At 46.2% G+C, this 21,305-nt stretch overlaps 1 protein-coding gene and 1 long non-coding RNA gene across 3 annotated transcripts; one reads left to right on the top strand and one right to left on the bottom strand.

Annotated features, from left to right (window-relative positions):
• Positions 1-31: 31 nt before the first annotated feature.
• LOC144322407 (uncharacterized) lies at positions 32-21,140 on the bottom strand. Of its 2 annotated transcripts, XR_013388051.1 has the most exons (4): positions 20,752-21,140; positions 19,702-19,823; positions 6,782-6,845; positions 32-980 (listed from the first exon to the last, which is right to left on the bottom strand). It is a non-coding gene; the product is annotated as an uncharacterized LOC144322407 (long non-coding RNA). The 2 variants fall into 2 exon arrangements; XR_013388052.1 differs by lacking the exon at positions 19,702-19,823 and having other exon boundaries at positions 20,752-21,119.
• Positions 10,324-12,273, top strand: CCL19 (C-C motif chemokine ligand 19). Its single transcript, XM_077911001.1, has 4 exons — positions 10,324-10,583; positions 11,469-11,595; positions 11,820-11,913; positions 12,004-12,273. The coding sequence occupies exons 1-4, from the start codon at positions 10,523-10,525 to the stop codon at positions 12,022-12,024; spliced, it is 303 nt and encodes a 100-aa protein (XP_077767127.1). The 5' UTR covers positions 10,324-10,522; the 3' UTR covers positions 12,025-12,273.
• Positions 21,141-21,305: the final 165 nt, after the last annotated feature.

Here is a 21,305-nt window from a genome sequence, read left to right as displayed (position 1 = left end):
CAGACACCAAAAAAAAAAAAAAAAAAAGATCTGACTCCTGGGGCATGGATTCTGGTCAGACCAGGAAGTGTGAAGACTATTTGGGCTCCTTGGAGGAGTGTGGGTCTAGGCTGGAATGAGCCGGCCTGGGCTGTAAGGAGATTTGTCCAGGGCTCGCACTGAACCGGGAACTCCACAAAGATGACTTGGCTAGGAAGATAGTGAACTAGTGAAATGTAGCCCACTTAGGGTTCTGTGTGTGTGATCAGAAACTATTTCAAACCCAGCTCCTTGGCATCCAATTCCCCACTTCCACACCATTGGATCATCTAAACCAAAACCTAGGGAGTGGGTGCTTTAAGCCTTCCACCCATGGGCCCTGTTTCCTTTCCCTTTTACCCCATGATACTGGGTACCATCATAACACCCTGAAAGCCTCCCTCCTTCCCTGATTTGTCTTCATATCCCTGATCTGTCAATGTTGGGGAGTATCAGGACTTGGAATATGAATCTCTTCTACCTCTACTCACTCCCCTGGATATCTCAGTGTGTTATGGCCTTAAATACCATTCATATGTTCCCAAATTGTATATTTAGCTAAAATCTCTCCTCTGAATTTCAGACTCATATTACCAGCTGCCTACTTAACATCTCCACTTATAGGTCCAAATGCAGCTTCATCTTAACAAGTCAAAAGAGGCCCCTGATCTTCCCACAAACCCACTCCTCTGCAGTCATTCACATCTTGATAAGTCCAATCCATCCATCACATTGCTCAAGCCAAAAATATTGCAGTATTCTTGCCTCTTCTTTCTCTCACATCCTATGCTGAAGCAAAGCCCATGACTTTACCTTCAAAATATTTCCAGAATCTAACCACTTCTCACCAACTCTCAGTAACATCATGTCCCGCTCAATTATTGCAGGAGCCTCTGATCTGGTCTTCCTGCTTCCCTTCTTGCATTACTTTGGTCCATTCTTCATCCAACAGCCAGAGGAGCCTTTAAAACAAGTCAGACCATGTCACACCTCTGTTGACCCTCCAATAGTTCCCCATCTCACTCACAGTAAAACATAAACCCTGTGATGGCCTACAACTGGCTGTTCTTATCTGACTGTATCTCCTACCACTCTATTCTTTGCTCACTTCCCTCACAAACACTGGCCTCCTTTCTATTCCTCAAACACACTCTGCTCTCAAAATCTTCCACACTTGCTATTTTCTTTACCTGGCACATTTTCCCCAGATCTCTGCATGGCTCTCTCCCTCACCTTCTTCACATAAGCTTTCTGCCCAAATATTGTCAGTAAAGTTTTTCCTGACTGTCCTCCCCTATGGTCCCTATACCTCTGGCCTTCTTTATTTTCTTTAGAGCACTTCCTGTCATCTGAAATACTATATATTTTCCTTGTTTGCTTATTGCCTGTCTTCTTCATTAGAATAAGAACTCTGCAAGAGGAGAAATGTCTGTTTTGTTTATTGCTGTATCCCAGTGCCAAGAACAGTGTCTGGAACATAGGGGGCCTTCAGTAAATATTTATTGAATAAATGTGTTACAAATCCCTTGTTTATTCTTATTTCTTATTTCACTCTTTGCTGCTGATCTCAGGATCTTTCCCAACAGGCATTCCAGGCAGACAGTATTAAAATTTAATTGAAACTTCTATGCCAGCTCTACATTATATTCTTGTATCATTCAGGATCTTGGTAGGAAACAAATGGCATGACCAAAAAGGTTTAATGAGAAAAAACATAAAGGAATCATTTACAAAGGTGAGGACAGAGTTGTTACAGGCAGGCACTGTAAGCAACTTAGTATACCTCCAAATCTCAGGCCATTTCTCCTTCTCAACAATGTTGACATTTAATGTACTACCTGAAATTCTACCCACTGAAAGGACTTCCCTTCACCACCGTCTTTCAGGGCCAGCATACCTTAGAGACCATCTAAAATTCAAGACCATGCATTTACTCCCTCTGTTAACTGTAGAAAACTTCTCCATGAAGGCAGAAGTGTGATCAGAAGAAACAATACAAGTAGGAATCTGAGCCACTTAAGGCCTAATTTCATATGTACAACGACCATTTAACAATGGAATGCTAATAATAATAATAATAATAATAATAATAATAAATATAAATAAAATTTAAAAAAAACAATGGAATGCTGTTGTGCACATCCAACTATATGATTTGCTGTAGGTAACACCCTTAGGCCACATTGTCACTGGGTGAACTAGAGTCTGAGTTTTAGACCAGGGCCCAGTGACAAATTAGGAGCCACTTTTTTTTTTTTTTTTAAGATTTTATTTATTTGACAGATAGAGAGCACAAACAGGCAGAAAGGCAGAGGGAGAGGGAGAAGCAGGCTCCCCATTGAGCGAGGAGCCTAATGCAGGTCTTGATCCCAAGACCCTGGGAGCACGACCTGAGTCTAAGGCAGATGCTTAACTGTCTGAGCCACCCAGGCAGGCACCCAGGAGCTGCTTTTCAAATAGAAAATAATTATTAGCAGAAGAGGTGCGGCCTTACTCTAACACCCTAGGGGTCTTTGCTGTAATTCTCCTGTTAAGGTTCCTATGGCACCCTTTTCTGCCAGGGAAAACATGAAGTTCATTGGATTTATGAGCCATAAAGCCCAAGGAGCAGGGCAACTTTCCTGGAAACTAGACTTCCTTGCTCTAGGCCTTATTCAAAACCATAGCTTTCCATCATATCCAATAAATATTTTGCAGCAATACACCTAAATATGGTATATGCTGTCTCTAAAATTCAAACCTCCTTTTAAGTACTGTCTCTTTCTTCATGGCAAAGGTGCAATATGCCAAAGACCACTATTTTTCAGCTTCTTTCCACTCTCAGTGGCCTAGAAATTCCACCTATGTGGCAGGCTCCTGAATTTTTGTAGGATTTCTTTCTCTCCTTCTGACATGTATAGGTCTTAATAAAGCATTTAGGGCGATTGCTTTTTTTTTTTTTCCTTCAAATTTTTATTTAAATTCTAGTTAGTTTTTTTTTTTAATATTTTATTTATTTATTCATGAGAGTCACAGAGAGAGACAGAAACATAGGCAGAGGGAGAAGCAGGCTCCCTGTAAGGAGCCTGATGTAGGACTCAATCCCAGGACCCCAGGATCACAACCTGAGCCAAAAGCAGACTCTCAACCACTAAGCCATCCAAGCATCCTTAAATTCTAGTTAGTTAACATATAGTGTAATGCCGGTTTTAGGAGAGTGATTACTATTTCTTACATACCAGAGGCAGTAAGCATAATGTCATCAGTTGATATTCTCTGGGATGTTAAGATTATCTTTTGACAAAGAGCAGGAACATTGATGTATCCCTGCAGTAAGACAGTGACAGTGTATTCCTGTCATTCCAATTGAAAAGAAACTGATTTCTGGGGTGCTTGGGTACCTCAGTTAGTTAAGCATCTGACTCTTGATTTTGGCTTAGATCATGATCTCAGAGTCATGAAAGAAAGCACCAAACTGGATTCCACGCTAGGCCTGGATCCTGCTTGAGATTCTTTCTCTCTCTCTCTCTCTCTCTCTCTCTCTCTCTCCCCCTCCCTGCCCCCCACCCCTGTGTGTTCACTCTCTCTCTCTCTGAAAGAAAGAAAGAAAGAAAGAAAGAAAGAAAGAAAGAAAGAAAGAGAGGGAGGAAAGAGAGAAAGAAACTGATTTCAATGGTCTTTAATTGACTAGTATAGAAAAAAAGCATGTGCTAGATTATTACCTATAATATGCTGTGCCAAAGGTTATGACATCTCTTAAGTCCTTGAAGGTGCCCTAATCTATGCAATTTCTCTAGGAATGTAGCATTACTTTTACATTTCCTATTGTAGCAGGAAACGTGGTAGGGTAAGCACAGTTCAAAGGACTTCCACTTGGCCCTTCCTAATTTTCCTTACTCCACAGTCAAAGAACCAATGTGGAGATTTGGATAATAACTAAGTATACCTATTCCCACTATACATTCTGAACCAAGAGAAATAATCAGTGAACAAGTATTACAGACTCATTGTGAGATGGATCTGGATCAAGATCCTTCTGTCACTTGACCTCTATCAGCTCTGACTGGTGGACCACAGTGGGATTTTTGGGTCCCCAAGACTAGTATTAACATGAGACAGTATCTAATAACACTCCAAAAGTCTGAGTATGTCATGTTCCAACATTCAGACTTACCCTAGCAAATGGCTACAGATCTCTGCAGAGAAGGCTTAGAATAGAGATTCTCAAATTTTAGCATACATCAGAATCACAAGAAAGGCTTGTTAAAGTACAGATTGCTGGACCATTTGCAGAGTTTCTGATCCAGTGATGTTGGGGCAGAGCCCAATAATTTGCATTTCTGGCAACTTCTTTGGTGATGCAGATGCTATTGGAGATGCACTAGGAGAACCACTAACTAGGAGAAAGATTTCCAGAATCTACCTATGAAGAGATTCAAGCCCTCCCACCTCCTACCTGATCATAGGGCTTTGGGTCTAGGAAACTCACTTAAGTAGAGGAACTGGGTAAAAAACTGTAAATTCCCAGTACAATTTGGATCAAATTTTTGCCCACTAGGTCTAGATGTTTCCACTTACACAGGTCAAGTAGCACATCAGTAAGCTGTCCATTATTTCATTCCTACGAACACTATGAGCAATTAGCTAGCACCACAAGGTCCCTGTGGGTAAAGCATATAAATTACCACTTGTTCCTACAGTTTATATAGTAATCTCATTTACCTTATTGCTCATGGTTAGATGCCAACATCTGACCTCTACCACTCAAAGATTCCATTATCCCCCTTGAAATAAGATTGCCTAAATCCAAGAAGGCATCTCCTATCCTCATCTCTTACCTAGTAAAGAAGCCACTGCAATGCTTTTCAAAGAAGTTACTGTTCCCCTCATTAATGCTTTTCTTGTTGCCTTGGAGAAGGAAGAATCTTCTTGGGCCCTTCAGAGGTATACAGTTAGTGGTTGCACATAACAAGTGCACTCCAACATTCCCATCTCTCTAAACTTTGTACTTCTTCCTCTACTTTGCTCCTCAAAGTATATAATCTGAGGACCAGCAGCATCAGCATCACTTAATTTGTTAGAAATGCCGCTTCTTGGGTTTCACCTCAGACCTGGTGAATCAGAATCTACAGTTTAACAAGACTCCCATGTGAATCACATGCGCATCAAAGTTTAAGAAGCAATGTTCTACAATAAATATGTCAGTGAGGTTCCAACATCTCAACCTCATTGATCAAAGGCCACTATTGAGTCCACACTTCCAGGAACCAACCCAACATACTATCAACACCACTCCCAGGAGCTGAGCTAAATCCTGAGTGAGGGCACCAATATCAATAAATCTGTCCTCACTGGTCCCCAAGATTCTCCCAAGACAGTTGACAAGTTCCTGTAACTCTTTCAACATATATGCTCTTGTTCTTGGAGCACATCTTGTATATCCTTGTAGAGACTATGAGGAATGGTCACGGTAAGTCCTGAAGAGAAAATGCATGCCCTGTGCCAGGAAGTTATTAAAAACATCTTTTTAATGGAAGGAAAGGCCGAATAATTCATAATTTGCAGGAGGAGTGTTCTTCTGCCAGCAAGAAAGGTTCAGGGGGATTTGAAGATCCAAAATTATCTGCTTTAGTGGTCCCTGGGTGGCTCAGCGGTTTAGCATCTGCCTTTGGCCCATGGTGTGATCCTGGAGTCCTGGGATCAAGTCCCACACTGGGCTCCCTGCATGCAGCCTGCTCCTCCCTCTGCCTGTGTCTCTGCCTCTCTTTCTCTCTCTCTTTCTGTGTCTCTCATGAATAAATAAATAAAATCTTTTAAAAAAATTATCAGCTTTAGGGACACTTGTCTGGCTCAATTGGTGGAGCATGTGATTCTTGATCTCAGAGTTGTGAGTTTGAGCCCCAAGTTGGGCATAGAGATTACTTTTTTAAAAATTTTTAATGTAAAAATTAAAATATAGGGCAGCCGGCGTGGCTCAGTGGTTTAGCACCGCCTTCAGCCCTGGGCGTGATCCTGGAGACCCAGGATCGAGTCCCACATCGGGCTCCCTGCATGGAGCCTGCTTCTCCCTCTGCTTGTGTCTCTGCTTCTCTCTCTCTCTCTGTCTGTCATGAACAAATAAAATCTTTTAAAAAAATCTTTTTAATATTTTTAAAGATTTTATTTATTTATTCATAAGAGACACACAGAGAGAGGCAGAGACATAGGAAAAGGGAGGAGAAGCAGGCTCCATGCAGAGACCCCTGATGGGGGAGACTCGATTCCAGGACTCCGGGATTACACCCTGAGCCGACAGCAGGCGCTAAACCATGGAGCCACCCAGGGATCCCTGAAAATATATTTTTTTAAGATTTTATTTATTGGGATCCCTGGGTGGTGCAGCGGTTTCGCGCCTGCCTTTGGCCCAGGGCACGATCCTGGAGACCCGGGATCGAGTCCCACCTCAGGCTCCCGGTGCATGGAGCCTGCTTCTCCCTCTGCCTATGTCTCTGCCAGTCTCTCTCTCTCTCTCTCTCTCTCTCTCTCTCTCTCTGTGTGTGTGACTATCATAAATAAATAAAAACTATAAATAAATAAATAAATAAATAAATAAATAAATAAATAAATAAATAAATAAACAAACCACTGAGCCACCTGGGCTGCCCCGAAAATATTTTTTAAAAAACAGAATTATCAGCCTTGTTCATCTCTTTCCAAATGTCCTCATCACAAGTTTCAGAATCCAATTCCTTTCCAACAGCACCCTTATTCTAGCTTAAGGGATATGGTAGAGTTGTGCATTTACCTGGTGTCGCAACTCTGCAACCCATACAGTCAGGTCTTGGGCTTGATCCTCAGCCACATCTGCCCTGTGATCAAATAAAATTAAGATTTCTTAAGAATTCCATAGAGTTTATCTGGATCTCCACCCACACTTTGAGACAGAAGTTCACAGTATCTTTTTACCTTTTTTTAAAATATAATTTTTCTAGCAGTATCAAAAACAGGCAACCCACTCAACAATATATGTAGGTCCTCATCATTTGAAATTACCATTTGTGGCCATAGTAATTAAGTACCTCAGTCATTTTTTTATCTCCTAATGTCTTGGCCTCCACCAACATTTCCCCTATGCCTCACTGGTAATAATCCAAGTGACTGTGATGCTTCTGCATGCTCCAGATTACTTTGTGTCCTCTTTCCCCATGCAGAGATTATCTGTGCATTTATCAAATATATGAGCAGCCCAATCCTAGAATCCCATTGTGGGAATCTATTTCCTGGGATCTCTTCTGTGGCTCGGTCAGTTAAGCGTCTGCCTTCTGCTCAGGTCATGATCCCAGGGTCCTGGGATTGAGCCCTGTATTGGACTCACTGCTCAGTGGGGAGCCTGCTTCTCCCTCCCCTCCCCACCCATGCTCTATTTCTGTTTCTTTTTTTTTTTTTTTTTTTTAATTTTTATTTATTTATGATAGTCACACAGAGAGAGAGAGAGAGAGAGAGGCAGAGACACAGGCAGAGGGAGAAGCAGGCTCCATGCACCGGGAGCCTGACGTGGGATTCGATCCCGGGTCTCCAGGATCGCGCCCTGGGCTAAAGGCAGGCGCCAAACCACTGCGCCACCCAGGGATCCCTCTATTTCTGTTTCTTAAACAAATAAATAAAATCTTAAAAAAAAAAAAAAAAAAGATCCTGGCAGGAAACAGGTGGCACATGCAAAAAAACTTCAACCAGAAAGATTTTAACAAAGAAGCTATTTAAGAGGTGGGGTCAAGATTAAGAAACCGACATGGGGTAGTGAGGCACCCAGGATTTAGCAATAGTGGGAAACCATTACCATACCAAAGCCTGATGGGTCAAGAAGAGGGAACAGGGTTTCAGGAACCTTACAGAGAGACCCACAGAGAGGAGGCAGCCCCAAAGGATATGTAACTGTAGAGGAGTGGTTCTCAGACTTCGACACGTAGCAACACGTAGAAGATGTGTCAAAATACACATTACTCCAGGAGGTCTGGGATAGCACCTGAGAATTCCCATTTCTAACAAATTTCTAGGAGATGCTGCTGCTGCTGTTGGAAGACCACTCCTGAAACAACTACCAGAAAGAAAACTATTCACTGCCAGGACTGCAGCAAGATGAAGGATCTGGAGAATTAACTTCTCTTTTTTTTTTTTTTCTTAATTTTTATTTATTTATGATAGTCACAGAAAGAGAGAGAGAGGCAGAGACACAGGCAGAGGGAGGAGCAGGCTCCATGCACCGGGAGCCCGATGTGGGATTCAATCCCGGGTCTCCAGGATCGCACCCTGGGCCAAAGGCAGGCGCCAAACCACTGAGCCACCCAGGGATCCCTTTTTTTTTTTTTTTTTTTTTTTTTTTTTTTTTGAATTAACTTCTCTCTCCTATCATCTACCGATCTCCTGCTGCTGCCTCCTGTGGACCAAACTCAAACAGAAGCTGGAAAGCAAAAGATCCTGAGTAATTCAGTCTAGAGAGGTCAGGCTTTCAGAGAACAGAGCAGGGTAGAGCGGAGTGGAGGATGGATGACGGTAGGAACAGAGAATAATCAGAACTGCCATAAGCAGAAGGATGCAGAGATCAATGGAAAGTTCAGATGAACTGACATATATCTGAATGAAAGGTCAGAATAATAATAATCAACAATATTTGATATGTATTTATCACGTGCCAGTCTCTAAACTAAGGACTTTACTCAGATTACCTCCTAAGGTAACCCTAAGAAGTCGATCTAGAGGGGCGCCTAGGTGGCTCAGTCGGTTAAGCATCTGCCTTTCACTCAGGTCATGATCCCAGGGTCAGGGGATGAAGCCCCATGTCGGGCTTCCTGCTCAGCGGTGACTCTGTTTCTCCCTCTCCCTCTGCTGCTCTGCCCGTGTATGCACTCTTTCTCAAATAATTAAATAAAATCTTAAAAAAAAAAAAAGGTAGACCTAGTACCATTCCTATTTTATAGATAAGGATATTAAGACACAGGAACTGGATAACTTGCACATGGTGACACAGCTAGCAAGTGATGGAATTTGAATCTCAACTAAGGCATTCTATCTGTAGAGTCTCACCGATCTGTACTGTTCTATGATCAATGGACAGTCAGCAGATGGGCGCATGGGACAGTGGGAAAAAGTGTAAACCTTAAAGCAAAAGACACCTAAGCACAAGACAGTTACTTGCCATGTGATCTTGTGCTCTGAGCCTCATTTTCTTTATGTGTAAAAAAGGAACAATAATATGTTAATAATATAAATTACTTCATAGTTTTGTTGGGGAAGTTGATAAAATCAAGTCCTTGATACAGAGCCCAGCACAGAGTAAAGAGTAAGAAATACTGTTATTATTATTAATAATAATAATGGATGGAAAGAAAGATAAGTCAGAAATTTATGAGGGAAACACCACCCCATCCAAGAGAGGGTTCAGAGCTTGGGTGGGATGGTTGAATGGGTGTACCACATATTAACTTCCCTTTTGAGTCCTGGTCTTTCTCATAATGATGGGAAACCACTCATCCCCTCCTCCATCTGTCAATTCCTTGAAAATTTGGGGATTGTCTGAATATGAGCTGACCAGCCCCTCTCCTTAAAAAATCCCCTCTTGGTTCCCAGGATTGAGAGCAGGGGCAAGATGAAGGAAGCTCTTCCAGGCCAGGCTCCCTCCAGATGTTCTGTGGTCACAGGTGTTAGATATATGAACATGGCAAATAGAGAAGGGGTAGTGTTGGCTGAGCCAGGAGGTTGAATCCCAAAGGACCAAGATGCGGGATGGGTGCTGGGCCTCCTCCCAAGGAATATTTCCCTTTCAACTCTGCCAGGAAGGGACTGGCTCCCAGATAATGGATAGGCAGCACTGGGGCCATCCCAGGCTTCATGGTTGTTCTGAGAGGACCAGAGAACCTTCTTCACCCCCACCAGCACCAGAGAGAAGAGAAGAACCACAGAGATGGGAATGAGAATTAGGGGCTGAACCCAGGGAAGGGGTTCAACTCCTCATTCTGACCCCCAGTCCTGACCATCACTTCTGAAAGCCAGCCCTATGGTTAATGATGCAAATGCCACCAGGAAGGTGATATTGCAGACCCTCTATCCTGAGCTGGCATTTCAAAGTCCCTTCTCTTGACCAGACTGCAGACTGCTTAGGTTCTCAGAGATGAAGCCAAAAAAAGCAGAAGAGCAGGGAAGCTACTGAGGAAGAAGGCGGGGGGGGGGGGGGTGGAGGGGGGGCGGGGGCAGGGGCAAGGGCAGGTTCCGTCAGCAAGAGGGGGGCAAAGGGGAATCCACGGAATGGATGTGGAGGGGAATTTCTGAGCTGGGAAAGCGAAAGTTCTGAGCCATAAATAGGAGGCAGTTGCAGCCTCACAGAGGCTTTCACACACATTCCCAGACCCCCTTGCACCCCACAAGGACGCCTGTGAGCTTTCCATTGCTCCCTCCCACTCCCGGCCAAGTTGCAGCCTCACAGAGACTCCGGCTTGCCCAGAGATTCACCCGGGCTCACACTCACTGTCGGTTGCTGCTCTGTTCCCTCTCCATGGCATCCCAAGCAGCTGTGCTACTGGCCCTCAGCCTGCTGCTCCTCTGGACCTCCCCTGGTAAGGCTGAGGGCAGGCTTATGGTGGGCAGGGGGAGGGGGTGTCTAAATCTCAGGCTCCTTTGCTCTGGACATGAGGGACCCTGCATTAGGTCTGCGTGTTTGGGGGAACTGGAGGGTTCCCTGAGCCCTGTGTGTGTACCTATGAATGTGGGTGTAACGGGGCCCCTGACTGTCTATCTCTTGATGTAACCCAGGGCCCATGGCTACTCCTCCCCTGCAGCCTCTGTTCCCTGCTGCCTCAGTTTCCCAGACAGGAAAGAACAGTATATGTTAGTTTATGGTGGGGAGAATGGGAGACACTGAGACAGGGCTAATTGTCCAAGTATTTACCAATTCAGAAGTCCTCTATAACCCAGGTCTCCTGCTACCCCATCCCCTACTCCTCACCTCTCCTTCCCACCCCCATGCTGTAAGCAGCATCAACTCTTCACTGATGTGGCAGTTGAAAGGTCCTGGGAGGGCAGCCCTGGTGGCTCAGCGGTTTAGTGCCGCCTTCGGCCCAGGGTGTGATCCTGGAGACCCAGGATCGAGTCCCACGTCGGGCTCCCTGCATGGAGCCTGCTTCTCCCTCTGCCTGTGTCTCTGACTCTTTCTGTCTCTGTGTCTCTTATTAATAAATAAATAAATAATCTAAAAAAAAAAAAAAAGAAAGGTCCTGGGAGAGAGGTTGGGGTGATCAGGGCAGCAGGAGGGCATTTGTGGAGCTCAGGGCAGTGTTTGTTTAGCAAACAGCTTAGAAGTGCTTCAATATATTTAGCAACCATTAGGGTCATATTGATAACATACCAGCCCAAATAACAGATTTAACTGCCCTTCTCCCCCCACCCCCACCTCAGGGTCACTATGTCCTGACACTACTTTCTCTCCCCTACCCACTCCCCAGCTCTGGGTGGTGCCAATGATGCTGAAGACTGCTGCCTTTCTGTAACCCAGCGTCCCATCCCTGGGAATATCGTGCGAGCCTTTCACTACCTCCTCATCAAGGATGGCTGTAGACTGCCTGCCGTTGTGTGAGTTGTGGAGTGTAGCCTGTCTAGCCTCATCTCCCCCATCAGCCACTGGTGATACCCCCACCTTCTTATCTGTCTTCTCCTTGCCAAGCCCAACCTCTACAAGGAAGCCCCTGAAACAGGTTCCCAGATGTGGTCCTCAGCCTCTGCCCCTCACACCAGGGCCTGCCAGGAAGCTGGGTTACAGGGCTCTGTTCTCTCTGACCTTTGACCTCTGACTCCAGGTTCACCACACTGAAGGGTCGCCAGCTCTGTGCACCCCCAGACCAGCCCTGGGTGGACCGCATCATCCGGAGACTGCAGAAGAACTCTGCAAAGGCAAGCCCAGCCCTCCCCAGCCCTGCCTTCTCCCTCAGAGCCCCTGCCCAAGACCCGAACCCATGACCTTGACTCTCCTTCCTCCCCTAGAACAAGGGCCACAGCAGTTAGCCCATGACAGCCCTGGAGGGAGTGGTGTGTCTGAGAGAAGGGATGTGAATCACTGCAGCCCTGGGGAACCAAGGATGAGAAGGGAAACCAGGCCTCCAGCAACTCTGCACCGGACCTGACACAGCGGGCTCAAGGGCCTGGAGTGTCAATTTGAGTGTGAGTGTGAGCAGGGGTGAGTGTGGCAGGAGCACAGCTTCTCCTCCGCACTCAGATTGCAGTGCTTCCAATAAAGCCCAACTGGTACCCACAGATCTGTCTGTCTGCTGTTTGTTGTCTGTCTGGAAGGACTAGAAGAGGAAATGGGGAGATGGGATGGCAGGATCAAATTTTCCTTCTGCAACCTGAGCAACCTCCTCATGGACCCCTCCCTACTTAACACCCTGTGTTCTCGGGATCAATTCCCATGATCAGGGCCCCACCTCACGTTTCCTCACAGCCTTCTCACTCTGCATGGTTCAGTTCAGTTACGCCAAACCTATGTCTGTTCTGATTGAGCCAAACTCTCTCATGCCTCCCAGTCTTTCCTCTCCAAGGCAAAGTGTCCAGGTGTCTCAGGGATCACGTATCACCAGGGGGAAGGGAGTTGTCAAGAACCAGCTTTCATGGCTGGGGGCAGGAAAAGGCCCAGCTCTACTGCCAGAGTGAGAGGGGGAAGTACCCATCCACCCACGCCATTCCCTCTGTCTGAACACTCTTCTCTCTCATCAGCTCACCTGCCTTCCCATCTGGGTCTTGATGACTCTTTCTCCAGGAAGCCTCCCCTGACTCCAGACTGGCTAGGTTAGGTAGCCTGCCTTCCTCCCAAGCTCCCAGGGGCCTTGCCCCCTCCCCCTATAGCATTCATCACGCTAAGTTATACTTGATAGTTTGTCAGCCTTCCTCAGTAGGGACCGTATCTATTTTGGTTTCTAGTACGCTGCCTGGCACAAGGTAGACACTCTGGCTAGAAAATGAATACATATGAGAGGAAAGGTTCAACAGCCAATGCTGAGGGCCCATCTGCCCACGTAGAATATTTCTTTTTTTCTTTAAAGGTTTTATTTATCAGGACGCCTGGGTGGCTTAGTGGTTGAGCACCTGCCTTCGGCTCAGGGCCTAATCCCAAGGTCCAGGATTGAGTCCCAATCGGGCTCAATCGGGCTCCTTGTGGGGAGCCTTCTTCTTGCTCTGTCTGTGTCTCTGCTTATCTCTCTCTTTCTCTCTATGTCTCTCATGAATAAATAAATAAAATATTTTAAAAATCTATTCATGAGGGGGATCCCTGGGTGGCACAGCAGTTTGGCGCCGCCTGCAGCCCAGGGCGCGATCCTGGAGACCCTGGATCGAGTCCCACGTCGGGCTCCCTGCATGGAGCCTGCTTCTCCCTCCGCCTGTGTCTCTGCCTCTCTCTCTCTCTCTCTCTCTCTGCATCTCTATGAATAAATAAAATCTTTAAAAAAAAAAAATCTATTCATGAGAGACATGCAGAGACATAGGCAGAGGGAGAAGGAGGCTCCCTGTAGGGAGCCTGATGGGGGACTCCATCTCAGGACCCCAGGACCAAGACCTGAGCCAAAGGCAGACGCTCAACCACTGAGCCACCCAGGCACCCCTGCCCACACAGAATCTGGCTTTCAAGCTAGCCTTCCTTCCTCAGTCAGCTTGGGCCAGGTCCAGCCCATTTGAGCAATCCTGGAGCCTCACCTCTCAAGGGATACTGACAGACAGACCTGGGAGCCAGAAGTCAGAATGGGAGAGGATCCAAAGGGTGCAAGAAGGAGTAGTCAGGTAGCTGGGGAGATTTAGCATGGAGGAATCCTACCACCACCCCTGCAGCCCATGTGGGCACCAGGGCCAAGGCAATACTAAGACCAGGTAGGTACAGAGAAGGAGTCTCCTCCCCAGGAGGTGAAAGCACTGTGACTCTTGGAGCACACCACAGGGCTGCTCTGGGTGGAGTGAATTCCTGCTTGGGAAGTCCCCTGGGGAAGCTGCTGGTCTCCAGCTTGGCCTCTAAGGGCCTGTCCCATTGAGAGCAGCAAGTCTGTGGCACTAGGGTTGGATGGCAGCTATGACAGTGAACTGAGCAACATCACCTGGGAAGAGAGGTTATCAATACACCAGATATTCCTCATCTGGTAACAGAACCAGGCCTGGGCAGCCTGGGAAGGGGAGCAGTGGTGAGGGGGTTGTGCCATCTGCTCCTCACTAAGCTGAGTGCTCAGCAGCTTCTTCCTCCCCTCTGCTCCCAGAAGTAAAGTATTCAAAATCTCAGATATCTCAGATCTTAGAGTCACAGGAGGTGGGGGTGGGGGTGGGGATAGTTTGTAAGAACAACTGCTATAGTTGGGAAGTTTGGCTCTCCTGCCTGGAGGAAATTAGCCATCTAATTCATGCACCCATGCATAAATCCATTTAGCCATTTCTGCATCCATCAGACTGCCAGTCATCCATCCACTTCTCCACCCATCTACTCATCCATCATCCATTAAGGCAGCCAACCATGAAGCCCCAGGGTCCCAATAATAGACACCTTTTGGACCTGGTACCCTCTACTCCAACAGGCAGAGGACAAACACAGGTGTGAAGAGAACACATCGCTTCAAATCCTTCTCAGTTCCCAGTGAAGCCAAGTAGAAGTCAGCCTGCCACCGAGGAGGACACAAAACCTCCTTTTGGATTCTTGGAGGGAAAAACCCAGATAGAGTAGGGGAAGTGAGGGCAGGAGCCCTGAAGAAGATGTTACTATGACAGAGGCCCTGGACACTACCTCCCTAACACTGCCACTGAGGGGCAGACAGGAACAAGTCCTGAGCTCAGTGCCCAGCCCACAGTACTGCTTCTGCATCTCATTGTGCTATTCCAGCCAAGTCTCTTCCTTATCCCCATCTCTAAAATCTTAGTTTCCCAATCAGTCAGGTGTACAGGGAGAGGTGCTTAATTTTTTAGAGTTCCTCCAGGGGAAACCTGGGTGGCTCAGTCGTCTAAGCTTCTGCCTTTGGCTCAGGTCATGATCCCAGAGTCCTGGGATCAAGCCCTTCATCAAGCTCCCTGATCGGTGGGGAGTCTGCTTCTCCCTCTGCCCTTCTCCCCCATCTCATCATGCTCTCTTTCTCTGAAATAAATTTAAAAAAAAATTTTTTTTAAAGATTTGACTCATGAATCTTTGGGTTTGAAACTAAACCCCCAGCATTCACGTAGGCTCCTCCAAAGTCATGCACATTCAGAAATGTCCCTACTTCTTGGGGCCCCAGGGAACACCCTCTGGAAACAAAGAAAGAGCTGAGACTCAGGAAGAGAGAAAATAATTCAGGAGCTAGTGAGGGGGCTTGGATTGAACAGCCTCTGGCCAGGCCCTGGAGGCCTGGGGAATAAAGAATTTCAAGAGAGCCTGAGGGGACAGACACCAGAGTACCACAGGGAGCTTCTCCAGCCAGTGCCTTCCCTTCCCCAGCCACCAACGTCTCCTGAGCACTGAGTCTTACCCTCTCATCTCCTTGCCAGATACATGAGTGCTTAGCCCAGCAACCTGTGACTTGTTCCAACCCAAACATTCTCAGCACCTGCTCCCTGTTTTACTATGATTTGCTGACAAGTGCCGAGTCGTCATCCCAAGCTCTGGCAGGGCAGAAGCCTACCTACCTGCCTGACAATGATGAGGCTGCCAGCTTCTCCAAGGGATAGTATGGACTTCAAGCTCCCCAACCAGAATACAGGGGCCTTGCCACCTGCCTCTAAGTAGACACCTTCCTGTCTAGGGCACATGGTGCTTGCTGCGGGTTTAAGGCCAACAGCTGAGTGAAAACTCCCTACCCTGAAGGCCTAAGGCCCCAGCAGCCAACATCTCCCTAAAGAGACCTAACATCCCTGCTCAGAGAACTCCCAACTCCAGTATACATGATGGACAAAAAGGATAAAAGTCCTGTCTATTGATAGAGTTCCCAGAGAAAGGGATTGGACCTGTTCGTCTCCACTGCCAACATTGCTCTTCTCAGGGGCTGGCACAGAACAAGCCTCAGTATTTATTTGATTAACAAAAAATGCAACTGAAAATGGCCCTTTCCCATGCCCCACCCAAGTCATACCTGGAGCACATCCAGTTCCCAAGACATTGGAGCTGTCTCTGTTTCATGGGTGTTTGGTAAGAGCCAGACCCATACGGTTTTGATCATATTTTCATCAGCTCATGTTCGATTTTTCGGTAAGCACCCACCCCCAGGCTCCCCTCTTCTGGCCTCCGGGAAACTCAGAAAGAGCCAGAAAATCTTGGAAATAACAGTCTCACAAAGGAGCAAGACTCCCAAGTGGGGAATTTCCTCAAGAACCCCTCTGTAAGAATAAGCCGGCACTTCTCTGGCTAGAGAACTTCTTCAGTGGCCCCTGAGACTTGTCAACATGAAAAGACATGGCTCTGTAGCACTAGCGTGTTCACCACTCATGTTGGGCACTGCTTTAAGTACTAGTATGATTCTTATGTTACAGCTGAGGAAACTGAGGTGCAGAGGTTAAGTACTCACCCAGGCTGGACAGACGATAAAGTGGCAGAGCTGGGGGCATCCTAAGTGGGCAGTCTGGCTCCAGAATCTATACTCTAAGCTCCTACACATACCACATCTGTGAGTTCACCCATTTCCCAAATAAAAATGGGAAACAATACAGCAGGGCCAGGTCTAAGTAAGTGGCCCTCAAGGAACACGGAAAGCCATTACTTTGTGGTGCTAACCATGTGTCAAGCTCCAAGCTGAGTCCTTTACGTGTATTAATTATATCACTTCATCCTCTAATAACCCTATGAGGTGGAGATCATTAGTCCCATTTTATATATGAGGAAATTGAGGCACAGAGAGGTAGTGTGAGCTCCCAAGTCCACTGAACTAGTCCGTGACAAAGCTGAGTTGCTTGATGCCTAGCCCTTGCAGTGAGGGCTGAGGGCTGGGATTTCCAGTTGGACATGGCTTGGATTGCTAGGAAAAGTTGGGAGAAAAAAAAAAAACAAACAAAACAAGAGGAGAAGCTGGAGGAGCCTGTGCTTGAGCCCAGATGTAGAGATGTCACCTGGAGGGCCTCTAGCCTCCTGGCTCTCCAGCTGAAGGGGAGTTAGCTTCCCCAAAGCTTCCAGGAGGAAATAGGCACAGGTTCTCCAGGTCTGTTCAAGTCTCAGTATTCCCAAGGTTGAGTGGTGGAGATGGAGATCAGGCCACAGATATGCCCACATTTTTACCTCCATTCCCAGGGGAGTATCAGAGGCCAGGACCAGGTGATGTTAAAAGGACAGGAGGAATTGAGGGGTAGGGCTTGGGATCCTGAGAAGTAGGGGCCAGACAAGGGTGTTGTGTGGGCAAGGATTCTGGATGGGGCAGACTCAGCTTTCTGAGCCAGCAAGTGGGGTACGAGGTGGGGTTCCTCCACAGGGCAGAGCATCTGGGGATCATGGGGTAGGATCAGACTCCTGAAGGACCGGCTTTTGAGGGCCACGTCCACTCCTGAGGGGCCAGGATCAGGCAGGACAGGAGAGGAGGACAAGAATGAGGGTGGAACCTCTGAGGATCAGAGTAAATGGGGGAGTCAGACCTCTCTACCCTACTCCTGTTTCTAGGACCTTCTAGCCTCCCCTGGGTCCTGTGAGGAGACAGAAGACATGAGCTGCCCTGGGCTCCAACCCAGTGGAAGTGGGATGGCTTTAACTCCAGCAGCTTCCACATTGCCCTACCAGGACAACTGGATCCCCCCGGGCTCTGGATCTCAGAGTCACAGTCCCTGGAAATCTGAACCCAACACCATCAAAACCTCAGTCACCTTGCCAGTCTCATACCTGTTAGATCATCATTTCAAGAAGTCTCCTCCAAGAAGAAGCCACCCATTCCTACCAGGGGCCCAACACTTTAAACACCCTTCATCAATTCAAGAACAGACCAACAGGACATCCTAATACTTAATGATGTCCCATTGCTGACAGGACCTCCACTAATGTCAAGGTCCCCCATTACTATTAGGCTACCATCTCTCAAGAAATCCTAACACTATCAGGAACACTGTGCCTGCCAGGCAGGACATCAACATTGCATAACCCAGGGACACCATTTTCCCTGCAGTCTATGTAAATGGCACCTCTTGGCATTGGTGCCCTAAGTATCAGAACATCTGTTAGTGTAGGGCCCCCACTAGTCACAGAGCTGCCATGACATAGGGTCCTAGCCCTGGAAAATCCTTGTGTCTAAAGTGATGCTACATCACTGGAACCCAGAACATCTCTTTATTCTTACCAGGCACTTTTCTGAGTGCTGGTGATACAGTAGCGAATCTTGTCATACAGAAACTATTGACCATGCCTATTTTCAAAATCTCATTTAAATATATATAATTAGGGGATCCCTGGGTGGCTCAGTGGTTTAGTGCCTGCCTTCAGCCCAGGGCATGATCTTGGATCCTGGGATCGAGTCCCACATCGAGCTCCTTGTGAGGAACCCGCTTCTCCCTCTGCCTATGTCTCTGCCTGCCTCACTCTGTGTGTGTGTGTGTGTGTGTGTGTGTGTGTGTGTGATGAATAAATAAATAAATAAATAAAATCTTTTAAATTAAAAAAAATTTAGTAAGCCAGTCGGAGAAGGACAAACATTATATGTTCTCATTCATTTGGGGAATATAAATAATAGTGAAAGGGAATATAAGGGAAGGGGGAAGAAATGTGTGGGAAATATCAGAAAGGGAGACAGAACGTAAAGACTGCTAACTCTGGGAAACGAACTAGGGGTGTTGGAAGGGGAGGAGGGTGGGGGGTGGGAGTGAATGGGTGACGGGCACTGGGGGTTATTCTGTATGTTAGTAAATTGAACATCAATAAAAAAAAAAAATTTAAAGGTATCACCTAATATATATCACTTTTGCTTATACAAGCAAAAAGCTTCACTCCTCCCCAAAGAGAGATTATCCAGAGTTTTAGCAATTACCACATCTGTCTTAGCTTAGATTGCCATACTAAAATATCATAGTCTGGGTGGCTTAAACAACAGACATTTATTTTCTCACAGTTCTGTAGATTACAAATTCAAGATCAAAGTGTCAGCACAGGGCAGTCCGGGTGGCTCAGTGGTTTAGCACCGCCTTCAGCCTGGGGCCTGATCCTGGAGACCCGTGATCAAATCCCATGTCGGGCTCCCTGCATCGAGCCTGCTTCTCCCTCTGCCTGTGTCTCTGCCTCTCTCTCACTCTCTCTGTCTCTCATGAATAGGTAAATAAAAAATCTTTAAAAAAGAAAAAAAAAGTGTCAGCACAGTCTGTTTCTGTTTCTGGTGAGAGCTGGTAAAAGCTCTCCACCTATCTTGCAGATGACTGCCTTCTCACTATGTCCCATGACACAGAGAAAGAGATCACTCTCTCATTCTCTTCTCATAAGGCAACAGTCCTATCAAATTAGGGTTCTACCTTTATGACCATATTTAATCTAAATTACTTCCTAAAGATCCTATCTCCAGACACAGTCACACAGACACAATTTAGCCCACAGCAAAATCCAATTCTAAATCCAAGATCTCAGGATAACATAAATTCTTCTTCTAGTTTGTTATAATCTCATCTCTATTCTACAACACCTGGTAACTACCACCAACACACCTGATTGGTCAGTATAGCTAGGTTATGCTGCAATAACGACACCAAATCTGAGTACCTTAACACAACAAAACTATTCCCCATGCATACCAAGTCTGCTGTGGGTCTAGGCGGGTCTTTAGCACAGCTGTGTTCCATGTGGTGGCTCAACATTCTAGGCTGCCTTGATCTTTTGGCATGCTCCTTCATCTCAACACATGTTTCTATGATCACTGCAGCCAGGAAAGACAGTTAGGGGAACTCTTTTTTAAACACTTCTATCCACAAATGGCACACACCATTTCTATACATATTTCATTGGCCAAAACATGTCATACAATCATACTTAACTTTTTGTAAAAGATTTTATTTGAGAGACAGAAAGCACAAGAAAGAGCATGAGCAAAGGGAAGGGCAGAGGGAAAGGGACAAGCAGACTCTCTGCTGAGCTGAGGATCATAACCTGAGCCAAAGGCAGATGTTTAACCCACTGAGCCACCCATGCACCCCCAACCATACTTAACTTTAAGGGAGTGACTGCCAGGATGAGAAGTAAATTAGCATCTTAGGGAATAGTAATAATACCACCACAACTATCTATCTTCAATAATAGAATAGGGGCACCTGGGTGGCTCAGTTGGTTAAGTATCTGCCTTCAGCTGAGGTCATCATCTCAGGGTCCTGGGATCAAGGCTCCCCCCAACACATTCCCTGCTCAACAGGCAGTCTCTTTCTCCCTCTCCTTCTGCCTGCTCCCCCTGCCTGTGCTCTCTGTCAAATAAATACAATCTTAAAAAAAAAAAAAAAAAAAAAAGAATAAAGGATGAAAGAAAAGAGGTTAGTTAAAGAAAGAGGGGCATTTCAAAACCAGGAGGAAAATACAGTTAAAAGCTATAGTCAGTAGTTATGAAACTAGCCCTGGGGCTTAACTAACATTTATTATGTACTTCCTTCTCATACTGGTTTTCTATTGCTGTCTAACAAATCACCACAAATTTAGCAGCTTTGAACAATCCAAATTTATTATCACAGTTTCTGTGAGTCAAGAATCTAGATACCTGTTGACTGGGTCCTCTCTGCTCAGGGTCTCACCAGACTGAACTTAGGTGTCAGCCAGGGCTGCAATTTTATTTCAGATTCAGAGTTATCTTTCAAACTTACCAAGTATTGGCAGTTGTGCTTGTAGGACTGAGGCTGAGTTCCTTTAGCCGCGTGCCATATGGCCCTCTCTACAAATGGCAGTTTGCTTCTTCAAAGTCAACATGAGAGCACCTGCTGCTGCTTCTTTCTTCCTTCCTTCCTTCCTTCCTTCCTTCTTTTCTTTTTCTTAAGTAAACTCTGCACCACAAATGGGGCTTGAACTCACGATCCTGAGATCAAGAGTCATACATGCTCTACTGACTGAGCCACTCAGGTACCCTGCCCCTTTTTGAGAGAGAGAGAGAGAGAGAGAGAGAGAGATTGAGCACATGAGCAGAGGGGGGCAGGTAGAGGGAGAGGGAGAGAGAGAATCCTAAGCAGGCTCCATGGTCAGGACGGAGCCCAGCTGCAGGGCTCAATTTCACAACCCTGAAATCATGACCTGAACTGAAGTTAAGAATTGGATGCTTAAAAAAAAAAAAAAAAAAAAGAATTGGATGCTTAACCAACAGAGCCACCCAGGTGCCCCTAGGCACTCCCTTTTTAAGTTGTTGTTTTGTTTTGTTTTGTTTTGT

Source organism: Canis aureus, chromosome 10, assembly GCF_053574225.1.
Source record: "Canis aureus isolate CA01 chromosome 10, VMU_Caureus_v.1.0, whole genome shotgun sequence".
NCBI classification, from domain to species: domain Eukaryota; kingdom Metazoa; phylum Chordata; class Mammalia; order Carnivora; family Canidae; genus Canis; species Canis aureus.
This window is presented reverse-complemented; position numbering and strand designations above follow the sequence as displayed.

Bases quoted from the DNA above. Each gene is read 5' to 3' on its own strand.
- CCL19 (XM_077911001.1), top strand. From the start codon at position 10,523: ATGGCATCCCAAGCAGCTGTGCTACTGGCCCTCAGCCTGCTGCTCCTC. The intron at 10,584-11,468 runs GTAAGGCTGAGG...CCCACTCCCCAG, and splicing joins GCTCCTCTGGACCTCCCCTG to CTCTGGGTGGTGCCAATGAT. The intron at 11,596-11,819 runs GTGAGTTGTGGA...CTCTGACTCCAG, and splicing joins TGTAGACTGCCTGCCGTTGT to GTTCACCACACTGAAGGGTC.